The 25,500-nt window shown below is 49.1% G+C and overlaps 9 protein-coding genes across 9 annotated transcripts; 4 read left to right on the top strand and 5 right to left on the bottom strand.

Moving 5' to 3' along the window:
- Nucleotides 1-25: 25 nt before the first annotated feature.
- On the top strand, nucleotides 26-880 carry P175DRAFT_0434781 (uncharacterized protein; the record flags this gene model as incomplete). Its single annotated transcript, XM_040893685.1, has 3 exons — nucleotides 26-90; nucleotides 150-518; nucleotides 571-880. The coding sequence occupies 3 exons, from the start codon at nucleotides 26-28 to the stop codon at nucleotides 878-880; spliced, it is 744 nt and encodes a 247-aa protein (XP_040753362.1).
- Nucleotides 881-1,941: 1,061 nt separating this feature from the next.
- On the top strand, nucleotides 1,942-4,004 carry P175DRAFT_0208909 (putative transcription initiation factor TFIID subunit 12). The gene is made up of 2 exons (XM_040892590.1): nucleotides 1,942-3,543; nucleotides 3,608-4,004. The coding sequence occupies exons 1-2, from the start codon at nucleotides 2,026-2,028 to the stop codon at nucleotides 3,860-3,862; spliced, it is 1,773 nt and encodes a 590-aa protein (XP_040753363.1). The 5' UTR covers nucleotides 1,942-2,025; the 3' UTR covers nucleotides 3,863-4,004.
- Nucleotides 4,005-5,404: 1,400 nt separating this feature from the next.
- Nucleotides 5,405-8,634, bottom strand: P175DRAFT_0515995 (1-phosphatidylinositol-4-phosphate 5-kinase). The gene is made up of 3 exons (XM_040898887.1): nucleotides 7,449-8,634; nucleotides 6,392-7,352; nucleotides 5,405-6,319 (listed from the first exon to the last, which is right to left on the bottom strand). Exons 1-3 carry the CDS (start codon nucleotides 8,555-8,557, stop codon nucleotides 5,834-5,836), a joined length of 2,556 nt encoding a protein of 851 aa, XP_040753364.1. The 5' UTR covers nucleotides 8,558-8,634; the 3' UTR covers nucleotides 5,405-5,833.
- Nucleotides 8,635-8,656: 22 nt separating this feature from the next.
- P175DRAFT_0208900 (uncharacterized protein) lies at nucleotides 8,657-9,290 on the bottom strand. The gene has a single exon (XM_040892589.1). The coding sequence runs from the start codon at nucleotides 9,167-9,169 to the stop codon at nucleotides 8,756-8,758; it is 414 nt and encodes a 137-aa protein (XP_040753365.1). The 5' UTR covers nucleotides 9,170-9,290; the 3' UTR covers nucleotides 8,657-8,755.
- A 972-nt stretch (nucleotides 9,291-10,262) lies between these two features.
- Nucleotides 10,263-11,459, bottom strand: P175DRAFT_0508861 (histone H1/H5 family protein; the record flags this gene model as incomplete). The annotated part of the gene is made up of 7 exons (XM_040898384.1): nucleotides 10,263-10,379; nucleotides 10,432-10,611; nucleotides 10,666-10,727; nucleotides 10,840-10,970; nucleotides 11,087-11,109; nucleotides 11,272-11,297; nucleotides 11,393-11,459. The coding sequence occupies 7 exons, from the start codon at nucleotides 11,457-11,459 to the stop codon at nucleotides 10,263-10,265; spliced, it is 606 nt and encodes a 201-aa protein (XP_040753366.1).
- A 2,124-nt stretch (nucleotides 11,460-13,583) lies between these two features.
- fen1 (multifunctional nuclease RAD27) lies at nucleotides 13,584-15,033 on the bottom strand (the record flags this gene model as incomplete). Its single annotated transcript, XM_040895900.1, has 5 exons — nucleotides 13,584-14,105; nucleotides 14,175-14,736; nucleotides 14,793-14,797; nucleotides 14,871-14,956; nucleotides 15,021-15,033. 5 exons carry the CDS (start codon nucleotides 15,031-15,033, stop codon nucleotides 13,584-13,586), a joined length of 1,188 nt encoding a protein of 395 aa, XP_040753367.1.
- Nucleotides 15,034-15,290: 257 nt separating this feature from the next.
- On the top strand, nucleotides 15,291-18,193 carry P175DRAFT_0556926 (uncharacterized protein). Its single transcript, XM_040900724.1, has 4 exons — nucleotides 15,291-15,894; nucleotides 15,984-16,830; nucleotides 16,885-17,161; nucleotides 17,223-18,193. Exons 1-4 carry the CDS (start codon nucleotides 15,623-15,625, stop codon nucleotides 18,035-18,037), a joined length of 2,211 nt encoding a protein of 736 aa, XP_040753368.1. The 5' UTR covers nucleotides 15,291-15,622; the 3' UTR covers nucleotides 18,038-18,193.
- A 555-nt stretch (nucleotides 18,194-18,748) lies between these two features.
- P175DRAFT_0508864 (uncharacterized protein) lies at nucleotides 18,749-21,978 on the top strand (the record flags this gene model as incomplete). Its single annotated transcript, XM_040898385.1, has 8 exons — nucleotides 18,749-18,971; nucleotides 19,061-19,976; nucleotides 20,053-20,162; nucleotides 20,235-20,275; nucleotides 20,458-20,459; nucleotides 21,225-21,270; nucleotides 21,602-21,785; nucleotides 21,839-21,978. 8 exons carry the CDS (start codon nucleotides 18,749-18,751, stop codon nucleotides 21,976-21,978), a joined length of 1,662 nt encoding a protein of 553 aa, XP_040753369.1.
- An 894-nt stretch (nucleotides 21,979-22,872) lies between these two features.
- On the bottom strand, nucleotides 22,873-25,383 carry P175DRAFT_0209308 (VOC family protein). Its single transcript, XM_040892591.1, has 2 exons — nucleotides 24,764-25,383; nucleotides 22,873-24,700 (listed from the first exon to the last, which is right to left on the bottom strand). The coding sequence occupies exons 1-2, from the start codon at nucleotides 24,937-24,939 to the stop codon at nucleotides 23,083-23,085; spliced, it is 1,794 nt and encodes a 597-aa protein (XP_040753370.1). The 5' UTR covers nucleotides 24,940-25,383; the 3' UTR covers nucleotides 22,873-23,082.
- Between the last annotated feature and the right edge of the window lie 117 nt (nucleotides 25,384-25,500).

Here is a 25,500-nt window from a genome sequence, read left to right on the forward strand (position 1 = left end):
CAACAGATTAGAATCATATACGAAGATGTCCCTTCTTAATAGTCACCTCGAGCAGATTATGCTCTCTTCGAATGCCATTGCAGAGCTGCCGTGAGCATCCCGTTTTCGAGAACCCACGCCGACTGCAATACTAACAACACCATCGCTAGCTTTCCCCCACCACGAATCTTCACAAACGCTCTCCTCGGATCCCATGATATCACGGCATTAATTCGCGATACAGAAGCTCATGAGCGCGCTCTATTCCAGACCGATCCCACCGTAAAAGCAAATAGCGCTTCTCAAAGAAGAGCCACAAGGCGGGCGACCCAATTCCAGGCCGAGGTAGAATCCGAGTCGATGGCAAGTCGGATCTACTCTGCTCGGAACAACAAAACCCAGTCGGCTGTTGCTCGAGTTTTGGGCGCTGATATGATGGAAGAGATTAAGCGTTCTGCTGGAACATCAACTAGAGGCCCCCGTGGCGAAGTCAACATTGATGTCCTGCTTAAAGGAGCCGAGATCCTCTGCAATGTCTAGTAAGTTACCCCCCTCCGTCTGATGGGGAAATATCCCTGACACGCAGTAAAGCCCTGTTGCCGGGGCTCAGGAGAAGATGGCCAGTCTTCGATACCGCCACGAAATGATTACAGACTCCATTGCTGAGCTGGAGGAACGGGTAGCGAAGAATACTGTCGAGCTGGAGAACATGAGTCGCTCGTATGAGGACGACCATGATGATTTTGAAAATCCCGGCTCGTTGCAGTCGGAGGCAGCCGGTGTTAGTGACGCGGATATCGAGCAGGAAATGGAGGAAATCAGAGAGCTAGAACGAAAGAAACGCAGTTTGGAAGCCCGCGTCACTGGCATGGATCGTGATTTAGGCGGCCTTCTCAGATGAATTGCCTAAGAAATGCTTAATATAAGTGACTCTCAATAGGTTAACATTTGGGCCAGCACCACAGCGGAATGCCCGATGGTTGACATGCGCTCCAGCACCTGCAAATCTGGTAGGTAGACACACCGGCTCCAATAGCATTCGATACTAACGATCACTACAGTGCGAGTTATGAGAAAACTATTACACACACCAGGTCTATGTCTCCTCAAGTCCTGCAGTGATCTCATTAGTAGTGATGATGATAATGCGACGAGATTCAACCGCACCGATAAACGTCGGGACTTGGTATCGTCCTACCCAATTGCGATCACCGTATGATATTTCCCTAGCAAAAGGCGGTCGACACTACGAGTCTCAGGATATCGAGAATGTATGACAGGGGCGTATTCGCAACCCACAGGCTATATTTAAAGCAACCGCGTTGCGTCCGGGGAGGGGGAGCCATAGCTGAGGATATTGACTAGCTGTGAAAAGCCCCTGCGCACCACTCTGGCATGATCTGTGCTCAAACTGATGTGTATTTCATCGCGCAATGTACATAGTATAGTGTCCCTAGATGCATGTCTACTCGGCTGGAAGCGGTATTCTATGAACGAGATCATTCAAATCATGCTTTCCAGTAAGGCCTTGGATCCAAAAAAAAAAAAAAATAGAAATGAAGTGGGACAATAATTTGATGGCCTTGATTAATTAATTCCCTTCTTTTTTTTTTTTTTTCTCTCCCATGCTATTGTCGTAGAACAATCACAATAACACACAACTATGACTGGAGGTTACCCTTAGGCGACGAGGGTGCCAAGCCTGACGCTCCAACCTCAGGACCGCAAATCTCTCCGCCATCCCATCACTGACTGATCGAATTCCAGTCGTTCTATCACTTACTGTCGGAAACCGTCGAGACTTGTGTCGATTGTTATCGTCTCCTATTTCGATAATATCGAATCCCTTCCCCTCCGACTGTATGCAGAACGCTTGACATCCGAAACGCGGCCCCAACTCCAAGCTCTCCTTTGGTACATCACCAACGTTGTGTCGGATCCCGCCTCCCGTCGACCGCGTTCTACACGCCTTGACAGGCACCTCTACCTCGCTCGCTTTTAAATAAACTCTCCCTCACTGTTACCCCCGAAGACAGCTCGGCCGCAATGGAGGGTGCTCAGGCTCCAGTGCCTCAGCAGATGACGCCGCAACACTCCAACCTGATCCGAACAGATCAGGTGCAAAAGCTCCCTCATCTGAATGACCAGCAAAAGGTTCAACACACGCAGATTGTGCGCAACTTCTGGGACATCTTGAACACTCGTGATCCACAAAGCCCTGAGTACCAGCAAGCACACTCGAGACTCTCGCAGCTTTCTCAGTCCTTGATGAAGGGTATGCGGATGTATCAGCAAAACCGACAGATACAGCATCAGCAGATGCAAGCTGCCTCTGCTGCTGCGCAGGGCCAGCCAGTTCAACGACCGCAGTCTGTAAATCCCCAAAACTTCGCCCAGCTTCTTCCTCAGATTCAGCAGAAGGTCAACTCCCTACAACTTTTCCTTCCTCCCAACATCAGCAACGAACAAGCACAGACATGGCTCCCGGAGGCTAAACTCCGATACGGTATTGCACTTCAGAAGCAAGAAATTGGACGAGTGCGAATGGGCGAGCTACGTCAACAAGTCAATCAGCGTCAAAGTGCGGGAAATATGACACAGGAAGAGATGCAGGAATTTAAGAACCGACAGGTTGCTGCGGAAAAACTTTTCCGTGAGGGCAGTGACTTTTTGACCAAGTTCAAAGAACAACAAGAAACCTTCAAAGCGCAGCAACAGCGAGCTGGGGTACAACAGCAAATAGGCCAGCAAGTACCCCAACAGGGTGTTGCTCGACCCGCAACGGCAACCCCTACAGCTGCAGCTCCCCAAACAAGCACCCCCACATCTATTCATCCTGGGCAGGCACCAACACCAGCTCCCCACACCATCACATCTGCTGTTAGCGCTGCAAGAAACCAGGCCGGGCAGACTGTAATGTCCCCGTCCACATCTCAACTAGGCCAAACTTCTACTACCCAGGGCACCGGTCCTGGACCTACCGTTGCTCCTGGTGCACCACAGCAGCAACCGCCACCTCAGGCTCAACCACCTCAGGGGACCCAAAGCCCTTTCAATCAGGGTGCCACTGTGGATGTTTCTACCCCAACGGGAGCTACTACGCAACCCATCAACGCACAAGGACCGCCGCGGCCATTATCCCAACAAGCTGCTATGGCACAAGCCGCGCAAAGCTACTCCAACAGCAACAACGCCAACAATTCTAACGCAGGGCAACAACAGAACATGACCCAGCCTGGTGCCAACTCACATGCGCACCCTCAGGGCTACATGCAAAATCGATCAACCGAAACTTCTGCGCGAAATGTCAATATGGCCATTCCAAAGACTCTGAATGTGCCCCCTCCAAAGCCAGTTTCTATGGCCCCCGACCGCCCGACACTGTCTAGTGGCCCCAGCCATGGCGGTATGGGTATGATGGGCCAGCCCGCTATCCAAAAGCATCCTGGATACGTGCTTGAAGGTGAGGGTCAGCGTGTTTTAAGCAAGAAAATGCTCGACATCTTAGTCCGCCAGGTTACGGGAGGCGGAGAAGGCGAGGGCCTGACTCCCGATGCCGAAGAGGTAGGCCTTTTTTTTTTTTTTTACTTTCTTTAGAGACTTCAGCTAAGCAATACCACAACCACAGTTCGTCCTCCAAATGGCCGATGACTTCGTTGACGACGTGATCACCGCTGCCTGCCGTCTCGCCAAGCTGCGCCACTCATCTACGCTCGAAATCCGAGATATTCAGCTTGTTCTCGAGCGAAATTACAACATGCGCATCTCTGGATTCTCTACCGATGACCTCCGCACCGTCAAGAAGCCCCAACCGACCCAAGGCTGGACCCAGAAAATGTCAGCCATTCAAGCCGCGAAAGTCACCCAGGGCAAAGCAGAATAGACGTTTTTCTGTCTCTCTCTCTCTCTCTCTCCCCCCCCCCTCCTTTTCTCTCTACCTCCCCATCCAATACCTCTCTTCCTCCTGTCACGCACAATCTATCATTATCTCATTTCAACTCCTTCAATACACCAGGGTGAAGTCGAGATTCCCCAACCCAACCTCCCCTTTCTTTCGCAAGAACATCCATGTTTTAACAAAAATGACTTCCCCTTCCTCTACCCCATTATCATGTCACGACCTTTCTTCTTTCTTGATCTCCACCGGCGTCGATGGCTGATGGTTGATGGTTGGCTGTTTGTCCTCTGTTGGCCTCGCTCTTCATTCAGGCTTGTCTATTTTAACCCCTGGGTTCCCTCTAATCAATCATACTGGATATTTGGAATCCCTGCATGCATGTCCACTGGCGTTTGTTACTGGCTTTCCTTCCTTTCTTTCCCCCCCCCTTTATCTACATCTTTTAGTGAAGAGTTTGTTTTAACTTGATAGCAGCAGGAAACATGAATTAACAACAATGAAGTATTTCAATTTTTTTTTTTTTTTTCATCTTCACGTATAGATAGTAGGGTATTCATTATTTTAGAAATTACTCAGGTACCTAAGGTTTAGAGCTAGAAAGGTTCATTCATTCATTCATTCATCATTATTATTATTATTATTATTATTATAAAAGTAGCTAGCTGTCTTCGTATTCTTTCTTTTCTTATCAGCTTTTGTCTAGTAGATTTTCTCCGAGACAATCATAAAGCAGTAATAATACTATATATATATATATGGAGTTTAGAATTACGGAAGAAGACTACGCTTAGAACCTAAACGAAAGCAAAAGGAAAGAGAAACCTCCACGGGAGGGGAAAAAAAAATAAACAAAACGACGTTGGTATCAATTCTCTACTTACTGTACTTCTTCTATCAGTTTTCTATGAACACAGGGGCGACAGAAGAGAAAAGAAGAAGGAGAAAAAAAAAAAAAAAAGGCAAAGCAGAGAGCAGTGGAAAAGGGCAAAGCACAAGATGCAAAAAAGGGGGACAAAAAAGATCAAAAAAGACTAAAACCGCTCAAGCATACTCACATACAAAAAGAAAATGAAGAAAAAAGAAGACAGAAAAAGTGAGTTTTCCCATGAATGTATACAAGGGGGAAAAAAGAGAATTAAAAAAAATCAGGAAGAGGATATAAGGCTTTGGCAAATGATGATATGGTCGCCGGTACAAAGTATATGGGTAACGCAGCAGAAAAGAGATGGGAGAGAATGGAAGCCTACTGAGAGATTAGGCTGGATTTCGAGGGACCCCACAAAATGGGACAATGCTTTAGTGCACACAAAAGGAAATATATAAAGTCAAAAAAATGACAGGTGGTACAGGGTATTTCAAGCCCTCATGGAACCCAGAGAGTGGGAGTCCGACCAGACTGGTTGCAAAGGAAGTGCACCTCGTGAGGTCAGGCTTCTCGTAAGGAAAGTACCAGGGTGGGAAAGATAAAACAGAGAGAGATAATGAAAAGGCAGTTCAAGGATAGTAGGATTAAGCACAGGAAGAAAGAAAAAAAAAAAAAAAAAAAAAAAGGTGGGGATTGACATCCTCAATAGGCATACTGGAATGAAAGTCAAGTTTTGAGGATAACACGGGGACCAAGATATTTTAGCCAATCTGAAATGAAGGCTGTAAATCATCCTGGAAAAAAAAAATCCACCGTCCTGATGAAGGGGGGAGGGAGGGGGGCCAGGGTGTGTCCGATAGTACAAAAAAAAATTGGTTCGCATCAATCGTGGAGACATGAGATTATGACTTTCAAAAAAGGTGGAATATTGAGATGCGTTCATTGCGTGGGTATGGAAGATATAGAGCGCATGCCCGTGGGTATGATGAGGAAAGAAAACATTGCGAATGAGGATATCATCAGAATCGACAAGAATTAGAGCGACAAGGAGGTATTTATTCACGGTAAGTAGCATCGTGCGACTTGGATTATCAAGCAGAGATCAAGAAGTTTTGCCCATTCCGAAGTGACCCGTTCTGCTTCTGAAGACGCGGATCATGATGATCTGGCGGCGGTGGTAGCGCCTTGTCTAGGCGCGGGGAAGGACATCGTCGACTGTGTTGACTGTGTCCACCGAGACTGCTGGCCTCTCCAGCCTCGTCCACAATCGGGAGCGTTGTCGTGGGTCCAGCGAGATCCAATGACTCCGGGCCCATCGAGGGGGACCTTGGAATGTTTCTTGGTGCTTCTCTTTCCGTCATGGGGATAGAGTGCTCGTTCGGACCGGCGTATTCTGTGGAAGCTTCGCGCAACGCTTGGGAGTCTTGCTGTCGTTCTGCTTCTTCTTTAGACATGGTAATTCTCTTGATAAAGTTGATAAATCGGTCCCCATAGCCTTCGGGTGGGATGGGAGAGATCTGAGTTCGATCGTTGGCAAGGCCTTTGAAGAAATTCTCGATTTTCTTCACCGTGCCGTACTACTCTCAATGATTAGCCATACATATACCACTAAAACGGTGTCGACTCTAAGAAGAAGAAGAAAAACGTACATGGGTTAGACAGTCGATAATCCCGAGATAGTAGATCTCTTGGCCAGGTTGGCCGTTCTCATGAGTGGCGCGGAATCCCCCATCATCCGAGTAGAAGACATGGAACTTCCTTTCGTCCAGAATCTCATCCGGCATTTTGGCAGCCGCCTTGTCCAGAGGCACAGGGCGCTCCTTCTTGATCAACATTCGAAGCTCACGGGCCTTGCGTTCGTTCTCCAGTTTTGAAGGCGTGCGCATTAACATGTTCGGGTTTATTTCTTCCTCGCGATCACCTCCGGGTTGAAAAACTTGCAATGTCTTGTCACGGAGGTTTTCCTCATTTCCCTTTTCCAAGTCATGAATTCCCACGAGCAGCGAGTAGTCCATGATCTTGAGCCGCTTTAACAGTTCAACATCACGCTCAAGTTGTGCAAGAAAGAATTCACGTTTCGCCGGGCCACATTCAAGATGACAGCCCTTCCGGAGCCAGTTCAAATCCTTCATGGTGGACCTCGGGTGGTCTTTGATATAGTCCTCGCTAACCTCACGACCGATCATCGAACCTTTCAAATCGAATGTGCGGTGGATATCACGGTGTGGGGGGAAGAGATTGTTCATAACCACAAAGTGAATCTTGCGACCATAGGCCATCTTCACTCGATGGAGTCCGTAGAATTGTGAGATGAGGGTGTTCGGGTTCTGCTCCACATGCTTGTAATATTCAGGAAGAATCCTCCGTAATAACTTGTGTTCGGCGTGGTGAATGGTTTTGATGATATACTTGTAGTCTCTAGAAAAGTAGAAAAAGCTACCACTTTTGCCAGGAGAGCCCAATTCGGAAAGGATATACTTGCTGGTAAGGGACATCAAGTAGTCGGCAGGGTCGAGTCGGAATTTCGCCCGAAGGTGACGGAAAACCCAGGGCGCATAGTCCTTGAACTTGAAATCGTATTGCGCAGACGGGGTTAATTCATTGCCGGTTCTGGTCATTATGCAACGTTAGTTAACGCCCCACCAATCGAGAGAGAGAGAGAGAGAGAGAGAGAGAGAGAGAGAGAGAGAGAGATCGATTACATACATATCAAACGAAAACTTGTGCTTTGCTTCAAAGTCGGCAGGGGTCAGTTCCCGGTCCATCTTTGCATTGATCCGGGACACGGTGAAGCGAATTCCAGTGAGCATGTTGTAGGAGGTAACCCAGTTGGCATGGTTGCGGTCAACCTTGGTTCCCACAATAACCCGCTCATCATCTTCCTCATCGCGACGTTTTCTTCTTGAGGCCCTCCGTTGCTTAATGGCTTCGGCCCACCGGGCGGCATCTTCATCCGGGTTTGTCTCGATGTCAGATTGGTTCGTTCTGGTCGGCCGGCGGGCCAAACTCAGGGACGGACGGCGAATTCCCGCGGTTGGGGAGAGGCGACCGGTGCTATATGCCACATCCTCCATTTGGTCACGACTACTTCGACGGCCGCTTGTTGTTCTTGGGACCTGCAAGGTATGTCGTTGTCGAAGACTCGAGTTGGCCGAGTCTTGTGTGTTGCTGCGATTCACCGCCCCTGGAACTGGAGGAGAGGAGTGACGATGGGCGCCTTTATGGGTGGGGGAGAGGTAATCAGGGTCCGGGGAGAGACGGCCAGCGTTATCCGGTTGGGAGGTGGACAATGGTGTGGGTGACGCATTAGCTACTGAATTGGAGGAAACGAGTTCATCGACCGAGGGTCGCGAATAGTCCCCATTGATCATATGCACCCCATTGAGCGAGCGATGGCTCAGCGACGGCCCGTTGATCTGCTGGCCCGTAATCGACGCGGGTGTCGAGGCGATGCCCGCCCCCGTGTCGGAAGATTGACGGGGAATGGACGACGGCCGCATCTCTCTGGGTTCGCGAGCGGAACCGTTTCCCAATGAATGTAAACTCCCATCCTTGGACTGTAAAAAGTCCCTGTTGTAAGAGCTCGCGCTCGACCGGGGACCCGTTAAAGAATAGGTGCTACCATTGGGGAGATGGCGATCGTTCGGGGGGGTGTCCAAGTGGCTTGAATCACCATTCGGCCAATTTGTCCACACAAACGTATTACCCATGGAGTTTTTATCATGCGGTTTACCCTGCGACGAGTCAAACGGACGAGGATGCGTAGCCGTAGCGGTGGCGGTCGAATATGAGATTTCATTCGAGAAGGACGGCATGGTCGCTAGATAGGTTCAACGCCGGGGGGAGCGATAGAAAAAGAATATATTCACACACACAAAAAAAAAAAAAAAAATTAAAAAAAAAGGAGGAAGGGAGGGAGGGTATGTCGACCTGGCGAAAGATAACGGTAAAGGCAAGCAGGGGTGGAGAGAGTCTGCTGAGCTGAAGGGTCAGAGTGCGGGAAGGGGAAAGAATCAGATCATCCAAGATCGATAGGCATGTAGCCAGCCGCGGCGTGGCAGAGAGATTAGCGACGGACAGGCATGTTCAGGAGGGAAAAAGTCGAGATCGAGATCGCAGTGATGGGTCGAGCAGAGCGTCGGGGGTGTTGATAGGGGAGGTCCGCGTAGTGAGGAAGGATGGGAGGAGGGTGTTAGGAGACAGAACAGATAGGTGGGGAGAGTGACAGGAAGGAGAGAGAAGAAAAGAGAAAAAGCGAATCCAGTTGAAAGGAGGGAAAGATCGCGGAGAGAAACGAAGGCGAAGGAAGGGAGGGGATGGCGAAGAATTAGATGAAGAAGTTGAAGATGAAGAGAGAGAGGGAGAGAGAGAGAGAGAGAGAGAGAGAGAGAGGATGAAGAGAAGAAGCCAAAGATTCCAGCTTGCATGGCGTTCTGTCTGTCTGTATTGTACGGGTAATCATCAGTACCAGGTATTAATTTAGGATCCTCTTCTACTCGGTCCTTGTTTACTAGTTTAATTAAAATAATCTATAGCTATGGATATATGTATATCAAGAGAGGATCATTTGATTCTGAACTATAGTCTCCTTTTCTTGTTGCTCTGTTCTGTGGTGCTATTATGACTGCCTAATGGTCTCCTCACTAATACAGGAGAATGACTCCACTGGATTCTATACAAAAGACAACAAAATTCAACAATCATAACCATCATAATAATCATAATTATTAAGAAGAAGAAAACTCATGAATAAATATAAAATATTCTGATCTTACATCCAAATACTTTCCAAGAACTATAATAGTAACAATACTCTCTTCTCCTCTTACCTAGTTGAAGGATTTCCCTGGTGATTTCTATAATTCCCTAAATCCGAAGACAACATATGACATAATCTACAACAGTCATCAATATATACATACAATAGTTAACTAGTTACTGATTTACTTACGAGTGAGTAAGTATATAAATCAAGGAAACCATCGATCAGTTCGATCTGACAAAAATACATTTACTTATGCGGAGTACTAGTTATAGGTATTGCCTTAGGCAGCTAAGCGGGAAGGAACTCCGAACGGTTGGCGGAAGATTACCTACCTATACTTAATGTATGTACAGAAATAGAATTATGATAATTGGAGCGCATCTCGAGTAGTAGGTCCCTTGGATATGTCGGGATAACACTACAAGTCGGTAATAATGGCATAACGCAGTCCATTCGAACTCAGCTAGGAGCTCAGAAATAACAGTCAATCAACATTTCCGTTTCAAAATCCAGACGCCAACCCTACCAACATCGCGAGAAAACGAAAGAATCCACAATAATCATATCCCAGAAGCTCTCACCGTTAAAAAAAAAAAAAAAAAAAAAAAAGGGTAAGTGAAACAAAGAAATTACATCCGAAGAAAGGAAAACAGGGATACAACCCAAAGATATAACCCGAAGACATCACAGAAACAAAAAAAAAAAAAACACCAATTGGCCGCTGAAAACAATTTCCAAAAAATGGTTACGTTGTTTTACTCTTTCTTTGCTGTGGCCTTCTTGGTAGGCTTCTCAGGCTTTGCCGTTGTTGTGGTCGTGCGGCCAGACTTGGTCTTGCTCACGATCTTGGGCTTGTCGACAATAGCAGGAGCCTACAAGAAATCAGGATGAGACAATAAAGGAGAGAAGAACGGGGTCACTCACTGTTGTGCTAGCCTTGCGAGGCTTTGCGGTGTTGGCCTTGGGCCGTCCGACAGTCTTCTTGGTGACACCAGCGCCGGTCTTCTTAGTCTTAGGCTTCTCAGCCTTCTCGGCCTTTTCGGTCTTCTCAGTCTTCTTGGCAGCAACCTTCTTAGGGGCAGCAGTCTTGGGGGCAACAGCCTTCTAGAATGGGGTCAGTACAGTCTCTTTTATATATAAAATCAAGACCAAGGTTACCTTTGCAGCAGCAGGCTTAGGAGTCGTCTCCTTCTTGGCAAGCTTCACGGGACCAGAGGGACCTAGATGGCGTGTCAGTCATGACCTCAGCTGAAGATTAAATAATAATAATAATAATAAAGGTTGCCTCTTAATCAAAAGAAAGCCAGGAGAGTGAGTGCGCGGGCAACTTACCCTTGGGCTGAAGGAAATCACCCTTCTCCACACCAACCTTGATAGCCTTGTTGAACTGACTATCAAAGGCGTTGGAGGACGCGGGAGCAATCTTGTTGTTGGCCAGAACATATTTCTTAATGGACTGGCGGCTGGGAGGAAAGTTGGCAAGTTAGCTTGAAACGCGACAAGGTCATGATGATGAGGGTTGCCACGTCGCGGAGGAACGGGCCCCTGCATCGGACCATCAGGAACACCAACTACATACCTGGACCCGTTGCGCTCTTTCAGCTGAAGCGAACGATGTTAGCGATCCACTTGATAGTAAAATCACCCCCGTCCGACAGGGGGGTGGGATGATTGAAGGTGGAGGGAGACGTGTCACGGTCGGGGTTGCTCCCGCCCGGCAGCCCGTCACCCAAGACACCCCAACAACAAACGTGATCAACTCACATTCAGAATGGCAACCTTGATCATATCTATATGGACAGAATCAGCATTGACCGGCGACAAAAACGAGAGTAAAATCATCCCGACGCGAAGGGGTGGGGGTGGAAGATCAGCAAAAACATACCACGGTAGGAGGCGTGAGTCGAGGCAGACTTCTTGGCCGCGCTGGCGGTAGCCTTCTTGGGGGGCATGATGAATGAGGATGGAAGGGGGTAAGGAAGAAATTCCAACCGGGAACGATTAGTGGAAGAGGAGGATCAGATGAAGCGATCGGTTGCAAACGGGTGTCCAGTGGTGGTGAAGGGAGGAGAGGAAGCAGAAGAAAAAAGAGGAAAAGCAGTCGAGGAGGGAAGGGGGTGGGAAGGCCGCGGGGCATGAGCGCTTTATAGGGCAGCGGGTGTTGACACAAGATCACTCGCAAGCAAGCAGCAGCACACACGTCAAGCAAGCTCTCTTTTTCTTTTCTCTCTTTGCTTTTCAAATCTAATTTGGCTCTTTTGTATTTTGTGATTTTTTTTACTCGGCTGATTGGTAGGGTCGGATTTTCTACGGATTTTTCTGGGATTTTTTAGTCCCCTATTTTAGGTGGGAAAATTGCTGGAAATGTTGTTATTCTTCTATTCTTCTTCCCACTTGAACCCACGCGTATCTCGTCTTTCGTTCTTCTCTCCCTCTCCCTCTCTCTTATTTTCTTCACACTTTCTTGACATCCCCTTTTCCCCTGAAATGGGTTTTTTTTTTTTTCCCCGGATATTTCGAGGTAGATCAACATTCGATATACATCCCAAAGCACAAAGAAATTGACTCGTGTCTTGTCTTATCTTGATCTGTTGTTCTCGTTGTAATTTCGGCTTGTGGTCACTTCCTCCCATCCTTTCACCTCCGCATAATCTTGACGCTATACACAACAGACCAAAAGATTTCAATTTTTTCAAGATCCAGATCTATTTCACTTTGAATCAAATCTAGTCTATCTCCTTTAGATATGTATATGTATATATATATGTGTGTACACTTGGAATGCGATGTACTGATACAGAAGTAAATCCACTCCATCTCAACTCGGGATCATCAGCTACGGTACATACATTAGGTACCTAGTACAGGGTTCAATCAAGCTCAGGAACTCCTAACATCGTGCACAGTGGCTCTGACTGACAACCGATCCCCTTGCATCTCTAAATCTGGCAGTTAAGGTCCCGATCAATCATAAAAAAAAATTTAAAGGAAACAAGAGGGAGGATGGGTCACGAGGCACAACAAGATGATGTAGACCTGGTTAATTAATAGTACTATGAGTATTGGGTTTGTTAACCTACCAATCGCGAGTGTAGATTTCAAGTTAAAGAGTCATTTCGTTCCACGGTTCCCACGAGATAGTTGGGTAGATGATGGATGATGGATGATGGTTGTGTACCTAAGTAAGACCTTAAACTAGAGGGATTGGGTAAACACTACCTACGACTCGTACATAAATAATTTGTTGGAAAGAGTATTTTTATATTGAATAGATAACTAATATCTGATCCGAGGTGATTGTTTTGTTTTGCATTTTTATCAGGAAGATCCCCGCACCTGGTATATATATACATCTACATCTACATACATATATATCACTGATGCAGAGTACGTTTAACATAGCACAACAACTACAACCCTGGACCCAATCTCTACAAGAAACACCAAGATCAACCTCCTACCCAATAATTTGAAGTTCCACTCCAAACCAATTCTAGCTGGTTGACTATACCAGATCCCTGGTGGTACTCGGAGTACAACACGTCCCCACCACAACAAAACAATCATAGTTAGAACTGAGAGCTATCAAAGCAAAGCAACGGCATAGTACAGTAGTCAAACGAGAAACTAGCTCTAAATAGGCCGCACTAAATGACTAGTCCCTCCTGTTTCGGTTTAAATCACGGTTGATTCTCTTTATTCCGATTGAACGCGTTCGGTGTCCGTTGGCCTCGGTCCAGGATTCTGATCACCAAACTTGTTCCAAGGGATTTCAATCCTCGAGGGATCTTCCCCATTATTTACTAACTGATAGAAAATAAACAGGTACGGATACTTGTGTATAGAGTACCCGGGGATATTTTAGTAGAGGAGGGATATACTCCGTATGTCGCGCGGTTGAAATCCACGAGACCCATTGCAATGCCCGTAAGTAATATAATGATTATGAATATTCTACACATTCCCGTCAAACGCCCTTCAAGGCATGCCATCGTATCCTGCGTGTTACATATATTTTCCGTTCCTTCTCTTCTCTTCTCCGAGCCGAAGTGTCCCGTGAACAGACACGACGCTCGCTATGCTGCGCCACGAGGCCGTGCTTTCGCCTCTTTCTTCGCCTTGGCCTCGTCCTTCTTGCGCTTCTTTTGCTCCTGGATCTTCTCGTCGTGCTTGCGCTTCAGGTTGGCCTTTTCTTCATCTGTTCGGGCCACGGGCTTGAAAAAGCCCTCGAGACGGGACTGTTGGGCGGTTTTCATGTTCTTCTGCAGTCGGGCCGCGCCGTTGCGGACTCGGTCCTCGCTGAATCCCTTGTCCTTGACCAAAAAGTCTACCAGGCCATCGACGTCCGGTGCCTCCCACTTAAAATCGCACTGCGGATCGCTGGCATCTCGGACGTCCGGGTGGATAAACAGTTCTCGCGCATCTTGGTACGGCCACACGTCGGGGATCACGTATTTCTGCTTGGGGTCCTTCTGCATATATTCAATCACTTTTTCGAGGCTCCCGTGATCCCGCATCAGTTTCAACGCCGTGTTCGGTCCAACTTTAGGAATGGGTTCTAGATAATCACATCCAAGTAGGATGCATAGATCGATGAACTAGATCACATGGGGGGGAAAAAAAATTAGCAGTGTTAAGTGCTGATGTATAGAGCAGGAAATAAATACCTGGTTCCGATCCATGCCCAACCCCTCCAGTGCACGATTCAGATGAATCTCCTGGATAGGTTCCTTTCTTTGCTCGCTAAAGGTAAGATGTCGTAAAAGAATCGGGGCCTCGAAACATAATGTATCCATATCCTCGGAAGCAGCGGCGTAGACCTTCCCCGCCCGAGCAAGCACTGCGCACTGCGCTTCAGCCTCTGTCGGAGCATCAATGTATGGGATGCCCATTAATTTCAAGAGCTTCTTGCACTCTGCATTGTGATCCTTCGTAACCCTTACTGTCCGTCGCGAGAACTTCTCGATATCTTCTGCGGTCCCGGTTTCCTTCGCTTCCTCGTGCGCCTCAGATGCCTCAAGTTTGCGCGCACTACGCTTGGCCAACTCTCCAGACTTCAGCTTCGGTGGGGCTCCATCGAAAACATATAGCGGCTTGATTCCATTGTCCACCATTCGGAGTGTGCGGTAAAACATGCCCATCAAATGTGACGTGGTCTCGCCGGTGTCGCTCATGAGTTGTTGGCCTTCGGAGCGGACGGCGATGAGGAAACTGTAGATGCTCATGGATCTGGGGTTTGTCAGTCTAGATAGCTAAGGTCCTTGCTGAAGGCCAGCTGCACGTACGCATCCTACACCTCAGTACTGGTTAGTTCTGTATCAGGTCCAGGCACGAGCACACGAAAGGAATTATTTCTGACATACAATCGCAACTTTCCGACCAAAATGATTCTTAATATCCCCTGCCTTGATCGCATCTGGCGCATTTTCTGCGATCACTTGGTATAGCTCTGGAGGTGGAAGCATCAGTCAGCACCAGGAGAAGTGATCATATTGGCCAACAAGTTGACTCACGTTTAATACCCATGATGGATTTCAAGCTGCCCGCGACCAAATAAGAAGAAAACACTCCAACTTCAGACTGCGTGTTGAGCAAGATCACCAGAAAATTCCTTAGACACTCATCTGGAAGACAGGATCTCGCCGCGACAGAACGCGTTTGAACGCGCCGACATCATTAGACCGGATTGGGGAAAGTCCCCGAGGCACCTGCACGTGACTCTCCCCCACTTCGACTCATTTTCCCCAAAGTCCAACTTAGTCAACAACAAGTCGAGGTCAGCAGAAAAAGGTAACTAACTATATAGTTAATTCTTCCCTCATGTCTCCGTAAGCCCCGAGTGGCGGTGGCTTTGGTTGGGTAGGCAGATAGCAGGTCACAGCGACGGAGACTATGCTACCTGCCCTATAATAACAGCGGATCTGCTCCGACTTGCGGACCAACCAACCCCTCTTCTCTTTCTCTTCTATCTGACTGGGCTACGCTACGCCCTATCGGATTGTCTAGTGGATATCGAAATTTACCATCAGGTCATTTCAACAAGCTCGACTTAATTAACAGGAAGGGAGATTCCAGTGACCTGGTCGAAGACAATGAGCACGACGATCGCTGCACCATGAAACGGAGTCGCGAAGCCAACGGCGAGACCTCGTCGGGCTCGTCGCCTCAGGGCGCTTTCCCCCCTCCGGGGTCGGAAAATGACGCTCGCCAAAGCCCGAGACATGTCCCGAAGATCTCTCGAAGGATACGGGCGTGTACCGAATGCAAACGCCACAAGGTGCGCTGTGATATGAATGCGGGGGAGACCACCTGCCAGAGATGTCGTCGCATGGGTCTGGAGTGTGTCGTCAACAAAAGTCTCCAGACATTACTTGATGATGAAGCAGAGTAATTATGACCCCCCGCGATGATGCTGCCGAAAAATCAACTTACTCATTTTGCCGATTTACTGATTTCTTTTGGGTGTAACTTTGTAGGTGGAAGACAACAATTGAGCTAGCTATGGCCGATTTGCTTCGAAAGGCACAGTTGCCGGAACTGTCGTACTACCAAGCATTGGGTAGATCTGCAGACCCGCCACCACCCAAGAGGAGAGATCGAAAAGCATCGACCGCTTCGACGGAAGGTAGCCCCCCGACAATAGGAATTGATAGAACAACAGAGGCGACCGACGCCGGGTCGCGTGCGAGATCGAAAGTGCATGGACGGCAGAACAATACCTTCCAGTCACCGGCGCAATATTCACTTGATAGGGAGGAGAATGGTAATTCGTCGCTGGTTACCGCGCCGATGGGAAGTCTGTACGAAGTTACTCAATTGGGCGATATCCAAGGAAGCTCTCCTGGACGACAGTATGCATCTGATCGGGCGCTGGTAACGGATTTTGTCTCGCGTGGAGCTGTGGACGTACACGAAGCTGAGGAGATATTCTACCATTTCGACCAGGTTCTTAACCGTTATTTGTGGGATGGCATATTGCTCGTACATAAGGATCTCACGTCTTTGCGCAACTCTTCCTCGATGCTCACTGCCGCCATCCTCGCCGTGGCGGCTCTTCACCTCCCCAATAAAGAACGGACTTTCGATATAAGTTACACCGAGTTCGCCAAGTTAGCCTCAGAGTCCATGTTAGACAGACATCACACCTTAGATGATTTGCGCGCTTTATGCATAGGGGCGTTTTGGCTTGCAGATGTAAGCTGGAAGCTGTCTGGGTATGCGGTTCGTATCGCAACGGAGCTCGGCCTGCACCAGGCCTACCGCAGGGCCAAACTAGGCTCTCCAGAGCACATCGAACAAGCTCGGCTTTGGTATCTTCTCTACGTAAGTATTATCCACTCGACTTTTTGCCTATGGACGTGTGCCTGACCTCCTCAGACTCTGGAACACCATTTTTCGATTGCATATGGACGACCCCCCATTATCCACGAAGACTATAGCATTACCAACCACAATACCTTTATACTCTCCCCCTCCGCCCCGCAATCTGACCTGCGCCTACACAGCCAAGTTGATCTCTTTATAATCCTTACCCGAATATATCATGCCTTTGGCCCGGATGTTGAGTTGGAAGTTCCCGAGAGTGAATTTTCCACGATTGATAAATATGATGCTGAACTTGGGGGATGGCGATCTGCGTGGTTACCTCGTTTAGGTATGAATCGCCCCTTAGATGTGGGTATGGGCGTTTGCTAACCCGGCCATGATATAACTAGCCGGAAGTCGGTATGTTGGTGCGTACCCTTATAAAGCAGTATACCTACACTATAATTTTTCCCGCTTACAGCTGAACTCGGTCGCTCTGCGGACCTATCATTCCTCGAATTCAACGCGTCCCATGTCCACGGAGAGAAAGAAGCGGGCAAATATTGCTATCGAGTGCGCCATTGGGACGCTCATGGCTGTCTTGGATGAACCTGACATCCAACGAGCTCTGGTTGGTGTTCCATTGTATCTCCACAGCATGATTACATTTGCGGCCGTTTTCTTGTTGAAGATCGCTGCCAAGGGCTGCTCGACGGCCATTTCCGGAGGCCAGACCCAGCAGAACTCTATTGCCGCGGCCGGTCTGCACATCGATGTTTCATACGTGCGTGCCTTGGTCGCCCAGATTGTTGATCTGATGGTGTCTTGCAGCAAACGTGCTAGCGAGCGCCATCTCAGCCACCACATAGCCCGTGGGCTGAAGAAAATGCTGACCGGTCTGGAGGAGTGGGAAAAGCGAAGTTCTTCCGCCCAGCTATCACTGGTGCAAAATTCCCATGACCACACTTCAATGTTCAAGCCGATAGTGATTCCGGGGGCTCAACCGCTAGGCGAGCAGGATACTATCTTAGCCCATCCGCGCCCTCTGTTAGGAGTAGCCCCCTTATCCGCAGAGCGGGGCAATGGATTCGAACCGGAGATGAAGCAACAGAATGGATTGTCCGAGGGATCTATAGATCCTATGATGGCTGATCTCTGGGGCTTTGACGAGGAATATTTCCCCACGGGTGTCTTTGACTTTCTTCAATCGCAGATGCCTGCTTGATGTCGTGTCGGAAATTTAACCCTTGAAATGCAGGACTACTTTTACCATAACCCGTCCGGACTTGCCCTAGTAGAAGACGGCCCAGAAGAGGATGGGTCCGCATGCAAATCCCTCGAGAGCTACATATAGCTATTATTGAATAATACTATTACATATGAACAATGAATACTTCTCTGAACGTAGATGTGCAAGGAGGGTCCTGTATAGCACAACACTCTGAGGAACCGCGAACAACCCCAGTTCAGTGTTGGATAGTCGGCAATTCAACAGATTCTATGGACCAGGGCCCATAATCGAGGGTAATTCGAGTAAATGTATTGGAATGTGCCGGTTATTGGAATATAGCATCGGATCGGGAGGCAGCCCGCGGATGATGGATTGGATATAGAGGACCATCCGCGGGATTCGGTTCCATTGGAAGAGATTTGAAATTGAAATGATTTTAGTTTTTTTTTTGTCTTCTTTTTTCCTTTCTTTCTTTTACTTTTTTAGAGATTGACTCCTTCGTTGCCCCCGTTTCCTTCATAGATACATACCTGATAAGCATAACACCGGACCGATTGCCGAGGCCCTTTTTTTTGCTCTTCCGCTCTCGTCAAGTTCCCGAAGCGTTGTCCTCTTGAATTGCTTCGTTGCGTCGTCGGATTTTACCCCCGAATAACAGCTGAATTGACCCCCCGGAAGATCCTAGAATATCTTGTTTCTCCCACGATGAACCCATCCTCCCTCTTCCGTGCCGCCTCTCGCTCGGCCCTCCGTGTTTCGTCCACGGCCCCCCCCGCCGCTTCGCGCGCGGCGGCGGTGCGCGGATATGCGACGAGCTTCAACTGGGAGGATCCTCTTGCCGCGTCAGAGCTCTTTACAGAGGAAGAGCTGGCCATCCAGGAGACTGCGAGACAATATTGCCAGGCGCGTTTGCAACCACGGGTCTTGGGTAAGCGCGCACAACACCTGTCCCAAGCTTTGAAATCACTGACACCACTTTTTTTTTTTTTTTTTTTTTTTATCTTTGCCGACTCCTAGAGGCCTACCGAAACGAAGACTATGACCGCAAGATCCTGGAAGAAATGGGCGAGCTGGGCCTCCTCGGCGCCAGCATCGAGGGATACGGATGTGCGGGCGTGAGCACCGTGGCGTCGGGTCTCATCACCAAGGAGGTCGAACGTGTGGATTCGGGATATCGGTCGGGGATGTCCGTGCAGAGCTCTCTGGCGATGACTGCCATCCACGACTTTGGGAGCCAGGAACTCAAGGACCGTCTTCTGCCCGAGCTGGCCAAGGGCAAGATAGCCGGGTGCTTCGGGCTGACCGAGCCCAACCACGGCTCGGACCCGGGCTCAATGGAGACGGTAGCGCGCGAGCACCCGACCCAGAAGGGCGTCTACTTGCTCTCCGGGAGCAAAACCTGGATCACCAACTCGCCCATTGCGGATGTCCTGGTCGTTTGGGCTAAACTGCAGAGCACCGGCAAGATCCGCGGGTTCCTCGTGGAGCGCAGCAAGTGCCCCCCCGGGACGTTGGCGACGCCGGCTATCAAGAATAAGACTGCCCTGCGTGCGTCGATTACGGGGATGATCCAGCTGGATGACTGCCCGGTCCCCGTGGAGAACATGTTCCCGGAGGTGGAGGGTCTGGTGGGACCCTTTACCTGCCTGAACAGTGCTCGTCTGGGGATTGCGTTCGGAGCCATGGGGGCTCTGGAGGACTGTATCGACCGTGCCCGCAGCTACGCGCTGGAGCGAAAGCAGTTCAAGGGGAACCCTTTGGCGAAGTACCAACTGATTCAGAAGAAGCTGGCGGATGCGGCTACGGACGCGGCATATGGTACTCTGGCCGCGGTCCAAGTTGCCCGGTTGAAGGATGCTGGCAAGTGCCTTCCGGAGATGATTTCAATGATTAAGCGGCAGAATTGTGACCGGGCGTTGGCCAACTCCCGAATGTAAGGAGTTCCCCCCCCCCCCCCCCCCCCTCTTCCCCTTCAATTAAGGATTAGGGTACTGACTTGATCGATATAGCCTCCAAGAAGTATTTGGCGGCAACGCAACCAGTGACGAGTATCATATTGGCCGTCATGTAGCCAACCTGTTTGTGGTACAGACGTATGAAGGACAGAGTGATATCCACGGTATGTACCTATCTATGTATCTATCTTTTCTAATTTCTCCGTGGTGGAGTTTGACTGACTGACATCTGATAGCGTTGATTCTGGGCCGTGCCATTACCGGCGTGCAAGCATTTGTCTAGGGCCTAGTCTAAGAATCGATCTCTACCTGCATAGTTAGATTATTATCATGATGTATCTGTCTCTTGTATATATGTGTGTTGATATTCTCTGAAATCAGATTTATGGGTTTCTCCATAGGAACATTCTATCCCAGCGTGTGTGATATATATATATATATACTACTTGGTAGTGTCAGTGGTGCTACTAATATCAGTACAGTACAGCCTTGCAATAGTTAACAGAAAGATCATACCCATAGCATTTACTAAGAAAGACTAAGAAGAGTTTTCTATCTTGTTAATTATCCAGAGAATTATACCCGGTGGTGGCAATTATTCCTACATATATAGAAGAGTAAATTATGGTATGGCTGGTAATGACCGAGAGCGTAATATACGGTATGGAACAATACCACCCGGACAGTCATCGTTTTCTTTCTCAGCCCAAATCTCAAATCTCAAAATCTCCCCCTCTTCCTCTTTCTTTCTCTCTTTCTTTCTTTCTTCCTCTTCCTCTTCCTCTTCCTCTGTCGTCCTGGCATTATCGTCGTCTATCTGTAAGTATCTTTCCCTCCTCTTCTTCTTCTGTTATTATCTCTCTCTCTCTTTGTTTTTTCTCTTTCTTCCTCTCCCTCTATCCATCACTTCACTATTGGGAATATATCTGACAGACTCTCATATCACCAGATTCCCCGCCTCATTTGCAATCCTCTCCCTCTTATTTCTCGACCCCTCGAGTGATCTCCTCTGCTCACCTCCTCTTTCTTTTCTTTCCTTCTTCACACTTCAACAAAATGGCTCTCAAGAGAATTAACAAGGAACTCACTGATCTCGGCCGGTAAGCCCGCTTCCTGTCACCCCACCATGATATCGCGGGGCGTCAATAAGTTGCCCACTCGACTACTCTTCCTATATCCCTCATCTTCTGTGATAATCATACTGATCTCTCTCCTTTCTCCTGCAGTGATCCACCCTCTTCCTGCTCTGCTGGGCCTGTGGGTGATGATTTGGTACGCATCTTAACCCCCCTCTTCGGTTTCACTTCCTTTTCCCGCGACGGTCGCCAAAATGTGGCGGGGCCCATTTTTAAACCCGCTATTCCCTCAACATTATCGATCGAGAGTTAAACTAACACGATCTCCCTTTCCCCCCTAATAGTTTCATTGGCAAGCTACAATCATGGGTCCTGTAAGTGTTTTTTTGTTCCTAGGCCACTGCAAGGGTTTGGTTGGTCATGTTTGTCCAAACGCAAGAACAAACATAACAACCTTGCGGGTTAAGTTATATTTTATATATATATTTTTCTTTTTGATCAAGGATCGCTAATCTCCCGGCCGATAGGGTGACTCTCCATACTCAGGAGGCGTGTTCTTCCTCAACATCCACTTCCCTACCGACTACCCATTCAAGCCGCCAAAGGTCAACTTCACCACCCGGATCTATCACCCCAACATCAACTCGAACGGAAGTATCTGTTTGGATATCCTCAGAGACCAATGGAGCCCAGCCCTGACAATCTCGAAAGGTTTGTCATCCGCTTCCCGTCCTTGCAATATCCAGGTGTACTAATCGATTTAGTGCTGCTCTCCATCTGCTCGATGCTCACAGATCCCAACCCCGATGACCCGTTGGTCCCCGAGATCGCACATGTGTACAAGACCGACCGCCCTCGATACGAATCAACCGCCCGTGAATGGACTCGCAAATACGCTGTTTGATCTTCGCGGATCAAGTTTCCACGGCCCCCTTGGTCTTCTCAATCGCTTTGCGTCTTACCTCGCGCTGGGTGACACAATCCACGAAGCCTGGCGAACCGTGATCGTAGATCTTTTTGTTTTCTCCGCGACCCATTTGCGTGTGTTTAAAATTTTATTCTTAAGTTTGTTTCGTTTTTCTCCTTTTGGCGGGAAATGTCATATCCAACGATCATTATGACCAACTCATCATGCATTCATCGCATTTTTGTTTTTACTCAATGGAGTCGGACAATTTTACGTGATTCACTTACCACCCAAGCATCGTGGTTTTTTTTTTCCCTTGGGTCGGGTGTTCAAGGCGGGGAAGATGTGATCTTGTTGACAAACTTGTTTTTCGGTAGTTTGGTCGACAAGATGTGTGTTTGTGTGTGTGTGTGTGTGTGTGTAGCTAAAGTCAGGGAAGGCGATAATGGTGCTGGCGGGGGATTGTATCAGATAGCATATATCGAACAAGACCAACTACCAGTTGATGGAGCCATCTATGCCGTAGCCTTCTCTTTCTTTCCTCTACTCGATCCTGTATATATATATATATATAAATATAAATGCTGTATCTCCTGGGTTTTGACTCGTGCAACCAAGCATATGTACACTGCGAATAAAAGTCGGGGTGGACCCTGCTGCTGGATGAGTCAAAGCGTATAGAAAGCCAGTACAGCATTGTTGTATGGATTGTTGTTTACAAGACGATGAATACTCTTTTGATATATATTCATGTTATGATTCAGATTTCTCATTACGAGTTCAGAGTTGACCAAATAGACGTAAATGCGAATGCAAATCCAATATCGAATATCGAAACATCAGATAGAAACACATGATGAATGGAACAATGCAAGGAAACGCCGGAATAATATGCCTGGAATGTAAAGGGTAGTAAAGATGACAGGGTGAAGAGATCGATAGCATTGTTCGATAATTTCGGGGTTTGTTTCTGTTTCTGCCGGAGTCTGACTGGGTCGAATCTGTCGGATAGCATGGATCATGGAGAATGTGCGTATGTATGTATATCTATAACAAGGGGGAAAAAAAAAAAAAAAAAAAAAAGAAAAGAAGGAAAGAAGTTTACGCGACTTGACTTCCTCTCCGACTCGCACTCGCACTGCTCATTCTCGAACCGGCCTGGGAAGCACCGCCCGCAATGCTGCCGTTGGCCTTTACGGTACGCTGGGACATCTTAGAAGCGTGGCTGGACACCTGGCTGACGCTGTCACTCGGCCGGACTGGCTCGTCGAATTTACTCGAACGTCTGGAAGTATGCGAGGTATGCGAAGCATGGGAGCGATGCGAGTAAGAGGATCGCCGGGAGGAGGCGGCAGGGTCACCAACTTGGCTGATGGAGTCGTCTGGGGTGACGTGGGATTGGATTTCGAAGGCGTCGTCGTACAAGGCGGCGGATTTGGCCCCGCTGCGGTACGAAGCGAAGGAGGCCACGGAGCCCTCGGGAAGGGGGACCTGTCGCGCGGAGCGCGTAGACGAGGCCGTGCTGTGGCCCGCGTGAGACTTGGAGGTGGAGTGGTACGAATTAATGGCGGATTGCTGGTCCGGGTGGTAGTAGGAGTTGTTGGCGCCGACCTTGGATGGCTTGAGTGTGGAGGCCGAGGAGTAGACACTTCCGCCCTTGTCCGAGATCCGAGATTTCTCGCGGAAGGAGCTGATCAAGGTGCTGACGTCTGCTGGGTAGCCCTGGGAGTCGATGCCAGGGGGGTACTCGATTGCGCGGAGGGGGAGTTCGCTTGGGCTGTAGATGCTTCCATCGGAGGCGCGGCGGCCATTCTCGTCATAGTATACGCTACCTCCTGCGCCGCGGGGGATGAACTCGGTGCCTTCGTAGATGGTGCTGGCGTGAGGGTTCTTGGAGCTCACGCTGCGAGGAATGTGAGGGCGCGAGTCCGCTTGAGAGCAGGTGCTTCTGGCCGGGGGCGGCTCGAGGGCAGGGTAGCCTTGGGCGCCTTGGAGTTGTTGTTGAATTTGCTGGAATGATTGCTGGATCTGGGAGGGGGCTTGGGAGGGGGAGATAAGCTGACGGAAGTCCTGCGCGGACCACCCTGGCGTGGAGGGGGTTGTTTCTTTGGTATCAGCGTCACTCTTGGTCATGGCATAGGCCAGGGCGGCGCCTGCAGCGGCTCCAATAAGCGTGCCGACAATGGTCTTGGCCGTTTTGCCGTCGTCGCTCTGCTGCGTGGTGTGGCTTGTCGTGTGGTGGACAACATATGTCGGGGAGGGAGCCGGCTGGATTTCCCGCGTGGAGACCACCGTTCCTCGTTCCGAAGGAGCTCCTCGATCTATCGCGGTAACTGCCTTGGAGGCATAAGACCTGGCTTCGGATCTGGCTTCAGATCGGGGGGGTGCAATGCTCTCCGTCCTGATCGTGCTGGCCCTGGATGTGGCTTTCGAAACCACAGAGCCGTTCTCGAGCAGGGCCAACGCCGGCTTGCTGACGACTGACCTGGCCACGGAGCTGACGGAGCTGCTACCACTGCTAGGACTGGGGCGGTATACCGCCTCGATGCTGTTTCCATCCATATCCATGATGGCAGCACTAAAGTAGCCGGATTGCGAGTCGCGGACCTTGGGCTCGCCATGGATCTTTCCCCCGGCCTTCAGGGCACAGATGAAGAAGGAGTTGACGGCATCTTTCGACGGTGCCGGGAACGCTACATGCGCCGCCCCTGCGGGAAATCTGGGAGCAAATGGTTTAGCATTTGTCGATGAAGGGCATCCATGCATCACGCCAGTCACCTACCCTGGTTTTTGCTCTGTAATCCAAAAATCGGCCGGTTCATCAGAGTTTTGTCCGAACCCGATATAGTCATCGTGACGCCCGATAAACTTATATCCCAGGGGCTGTAGACAGGAGAGGAAGAATGATGTGGAGGTAGGAAGGTTGGAGACAGTGAGGGTTAGATGAGACAAAGGCATGTCTGCAAAACGCACGAGGTGACCCGCCGTGAAGAATCTCCAGCGAGAGAGACTATCGGAACTCAGGGACACAGTGGTAGCTTCAAAGTAACAGGCAAGGCACCCACACGGCTCATTTATTGATTGCAAGGTGATAAGAGTCCAATAAATAAAGTTCAAGTCTTCTTCAAGCGGAAATAAAGGAAGGGGGAGAGAATGAATGAAACAGGAGAGAGGAGGGGTATTTCAAGGTATAGCAAAGCTCCCTTCGTCTTGGCCGATTTCCCAAAGGGCCCAATTGATATCCAACCAAAGCGTTGCCAGAAGCTAACGAATGATAACATTATCATCCTAATCCGAATGCCCCTCGTATGAGAGGGTGGTGGCCTTGGTTGTTGCAGGTAGTAGTGCATTAACCTAGGGCACCAGCAGAGTCCGGCCACTGCAGGCAGTCACCGGTGATGCTGCGCTCCTATCGGGAGTCACCAGAGGTCAAAGAGACCCACGATATTATCTATCGGTGAAGCTAGCTACGAGGGGTCGAAACTCGAAGGCCAGCCAGGTCATCGTGGAGAAGTCTGG

The sequence above is a fragment of the Aspergillus ochraceoroseus genome (genome assembly GCF_002846915.1).
Source record: "Aspergillus ochraceoroseus IBT 24754 chromosome Unknown P175scaffold_3, whole genome shotgun sequence".
NCBI lineage: Eukaryota > Fungi > Ascomycota > Eurotiomycetes > Eurotiales > Aspergillaceae > Aspergillus > Aspergillus ochraceoroseus.

Bases quoted from the DNA above. Each gene is read 5' to 3' on its own strand.
- P175DRAFT_0208909 (XM_040892590.1), top strand. From the start codon at position 2,026: ATGGAGGGTGCTCAGGCTCCAGTGCCTCAGCAGATGACGCCGCAACAC. The intron at 3,544-3,607 runs GTAGGCCTTTTT...CCACAACCACAG, and splicing joins TGACTCCCGATGCCGAAGAG to TTCGTCCTCCAAATGGCCGA.
- P175DRAFT_0515995 (XM_040898887.1), bottom strand. From the start codon at position 8,557: ATGCCGTCCTTCTCGAATGAAATCTCATATTCGACCGCCACCGCTACG. The intron at 7,353-7,448 runs GTATGTAATCGA...CATAATGACCAG, and splicing joins CACAAGTTTTCGTTTGATAT to AACCGGCAATGAATTAACCC. The intron at 6,320-6,391 runs GTACGTTTTTCT...CATTGAGAGTAG, and splicing joins TTATCGACTGTCTAACCCAT to TACGGCACGGTGAAGAAAAT.
- P175DRAFT_0208900 (XM_040892589.1), bottom strand. From the start codon at position 9,169: ATGCAAGCTGGAATCTTTGGCTTCTTCTCTTCATCCTCTCTCTCTCTC.
- P175DRAFT_0556926 (XM_040900724.1), top strand. From the start codon at position 15,623: ATGAAACGGAGTCGCGAAGCCAACGGCGAGACCTCGTCGGGCTCGTCG. The intron at 16,831-16,884 runs GTAAGTATTATC...TGACCTCCTCAG, and splicing joins GGCTTTGGTATCTTCTCTAC to ACTCTGGAACACCATTTTTC. The intron at 17,162-17,222 runs GTATGAATCGCC...TGATATAACTAG, and splicing joins TGCGTGGTTACCTCGTTTAG to CCGGAAGTCGGTATGTTGGT.
- P175DRAFT_0209308 (XM_040892591.1), bottom strand. From the start codon at position 24,939: ATGCCTTTGTCTCATCTAACCCTCACTGTCTCCAACCTTCCTACCTCC. The intron at 24,701-24,763 runs GTAGGTGACTGG...ATTTGCTCCCAG, and splicing joins ATTACAGAGCAAAAACCAGG to ATTTCCCGCAGGGGCGGCGC.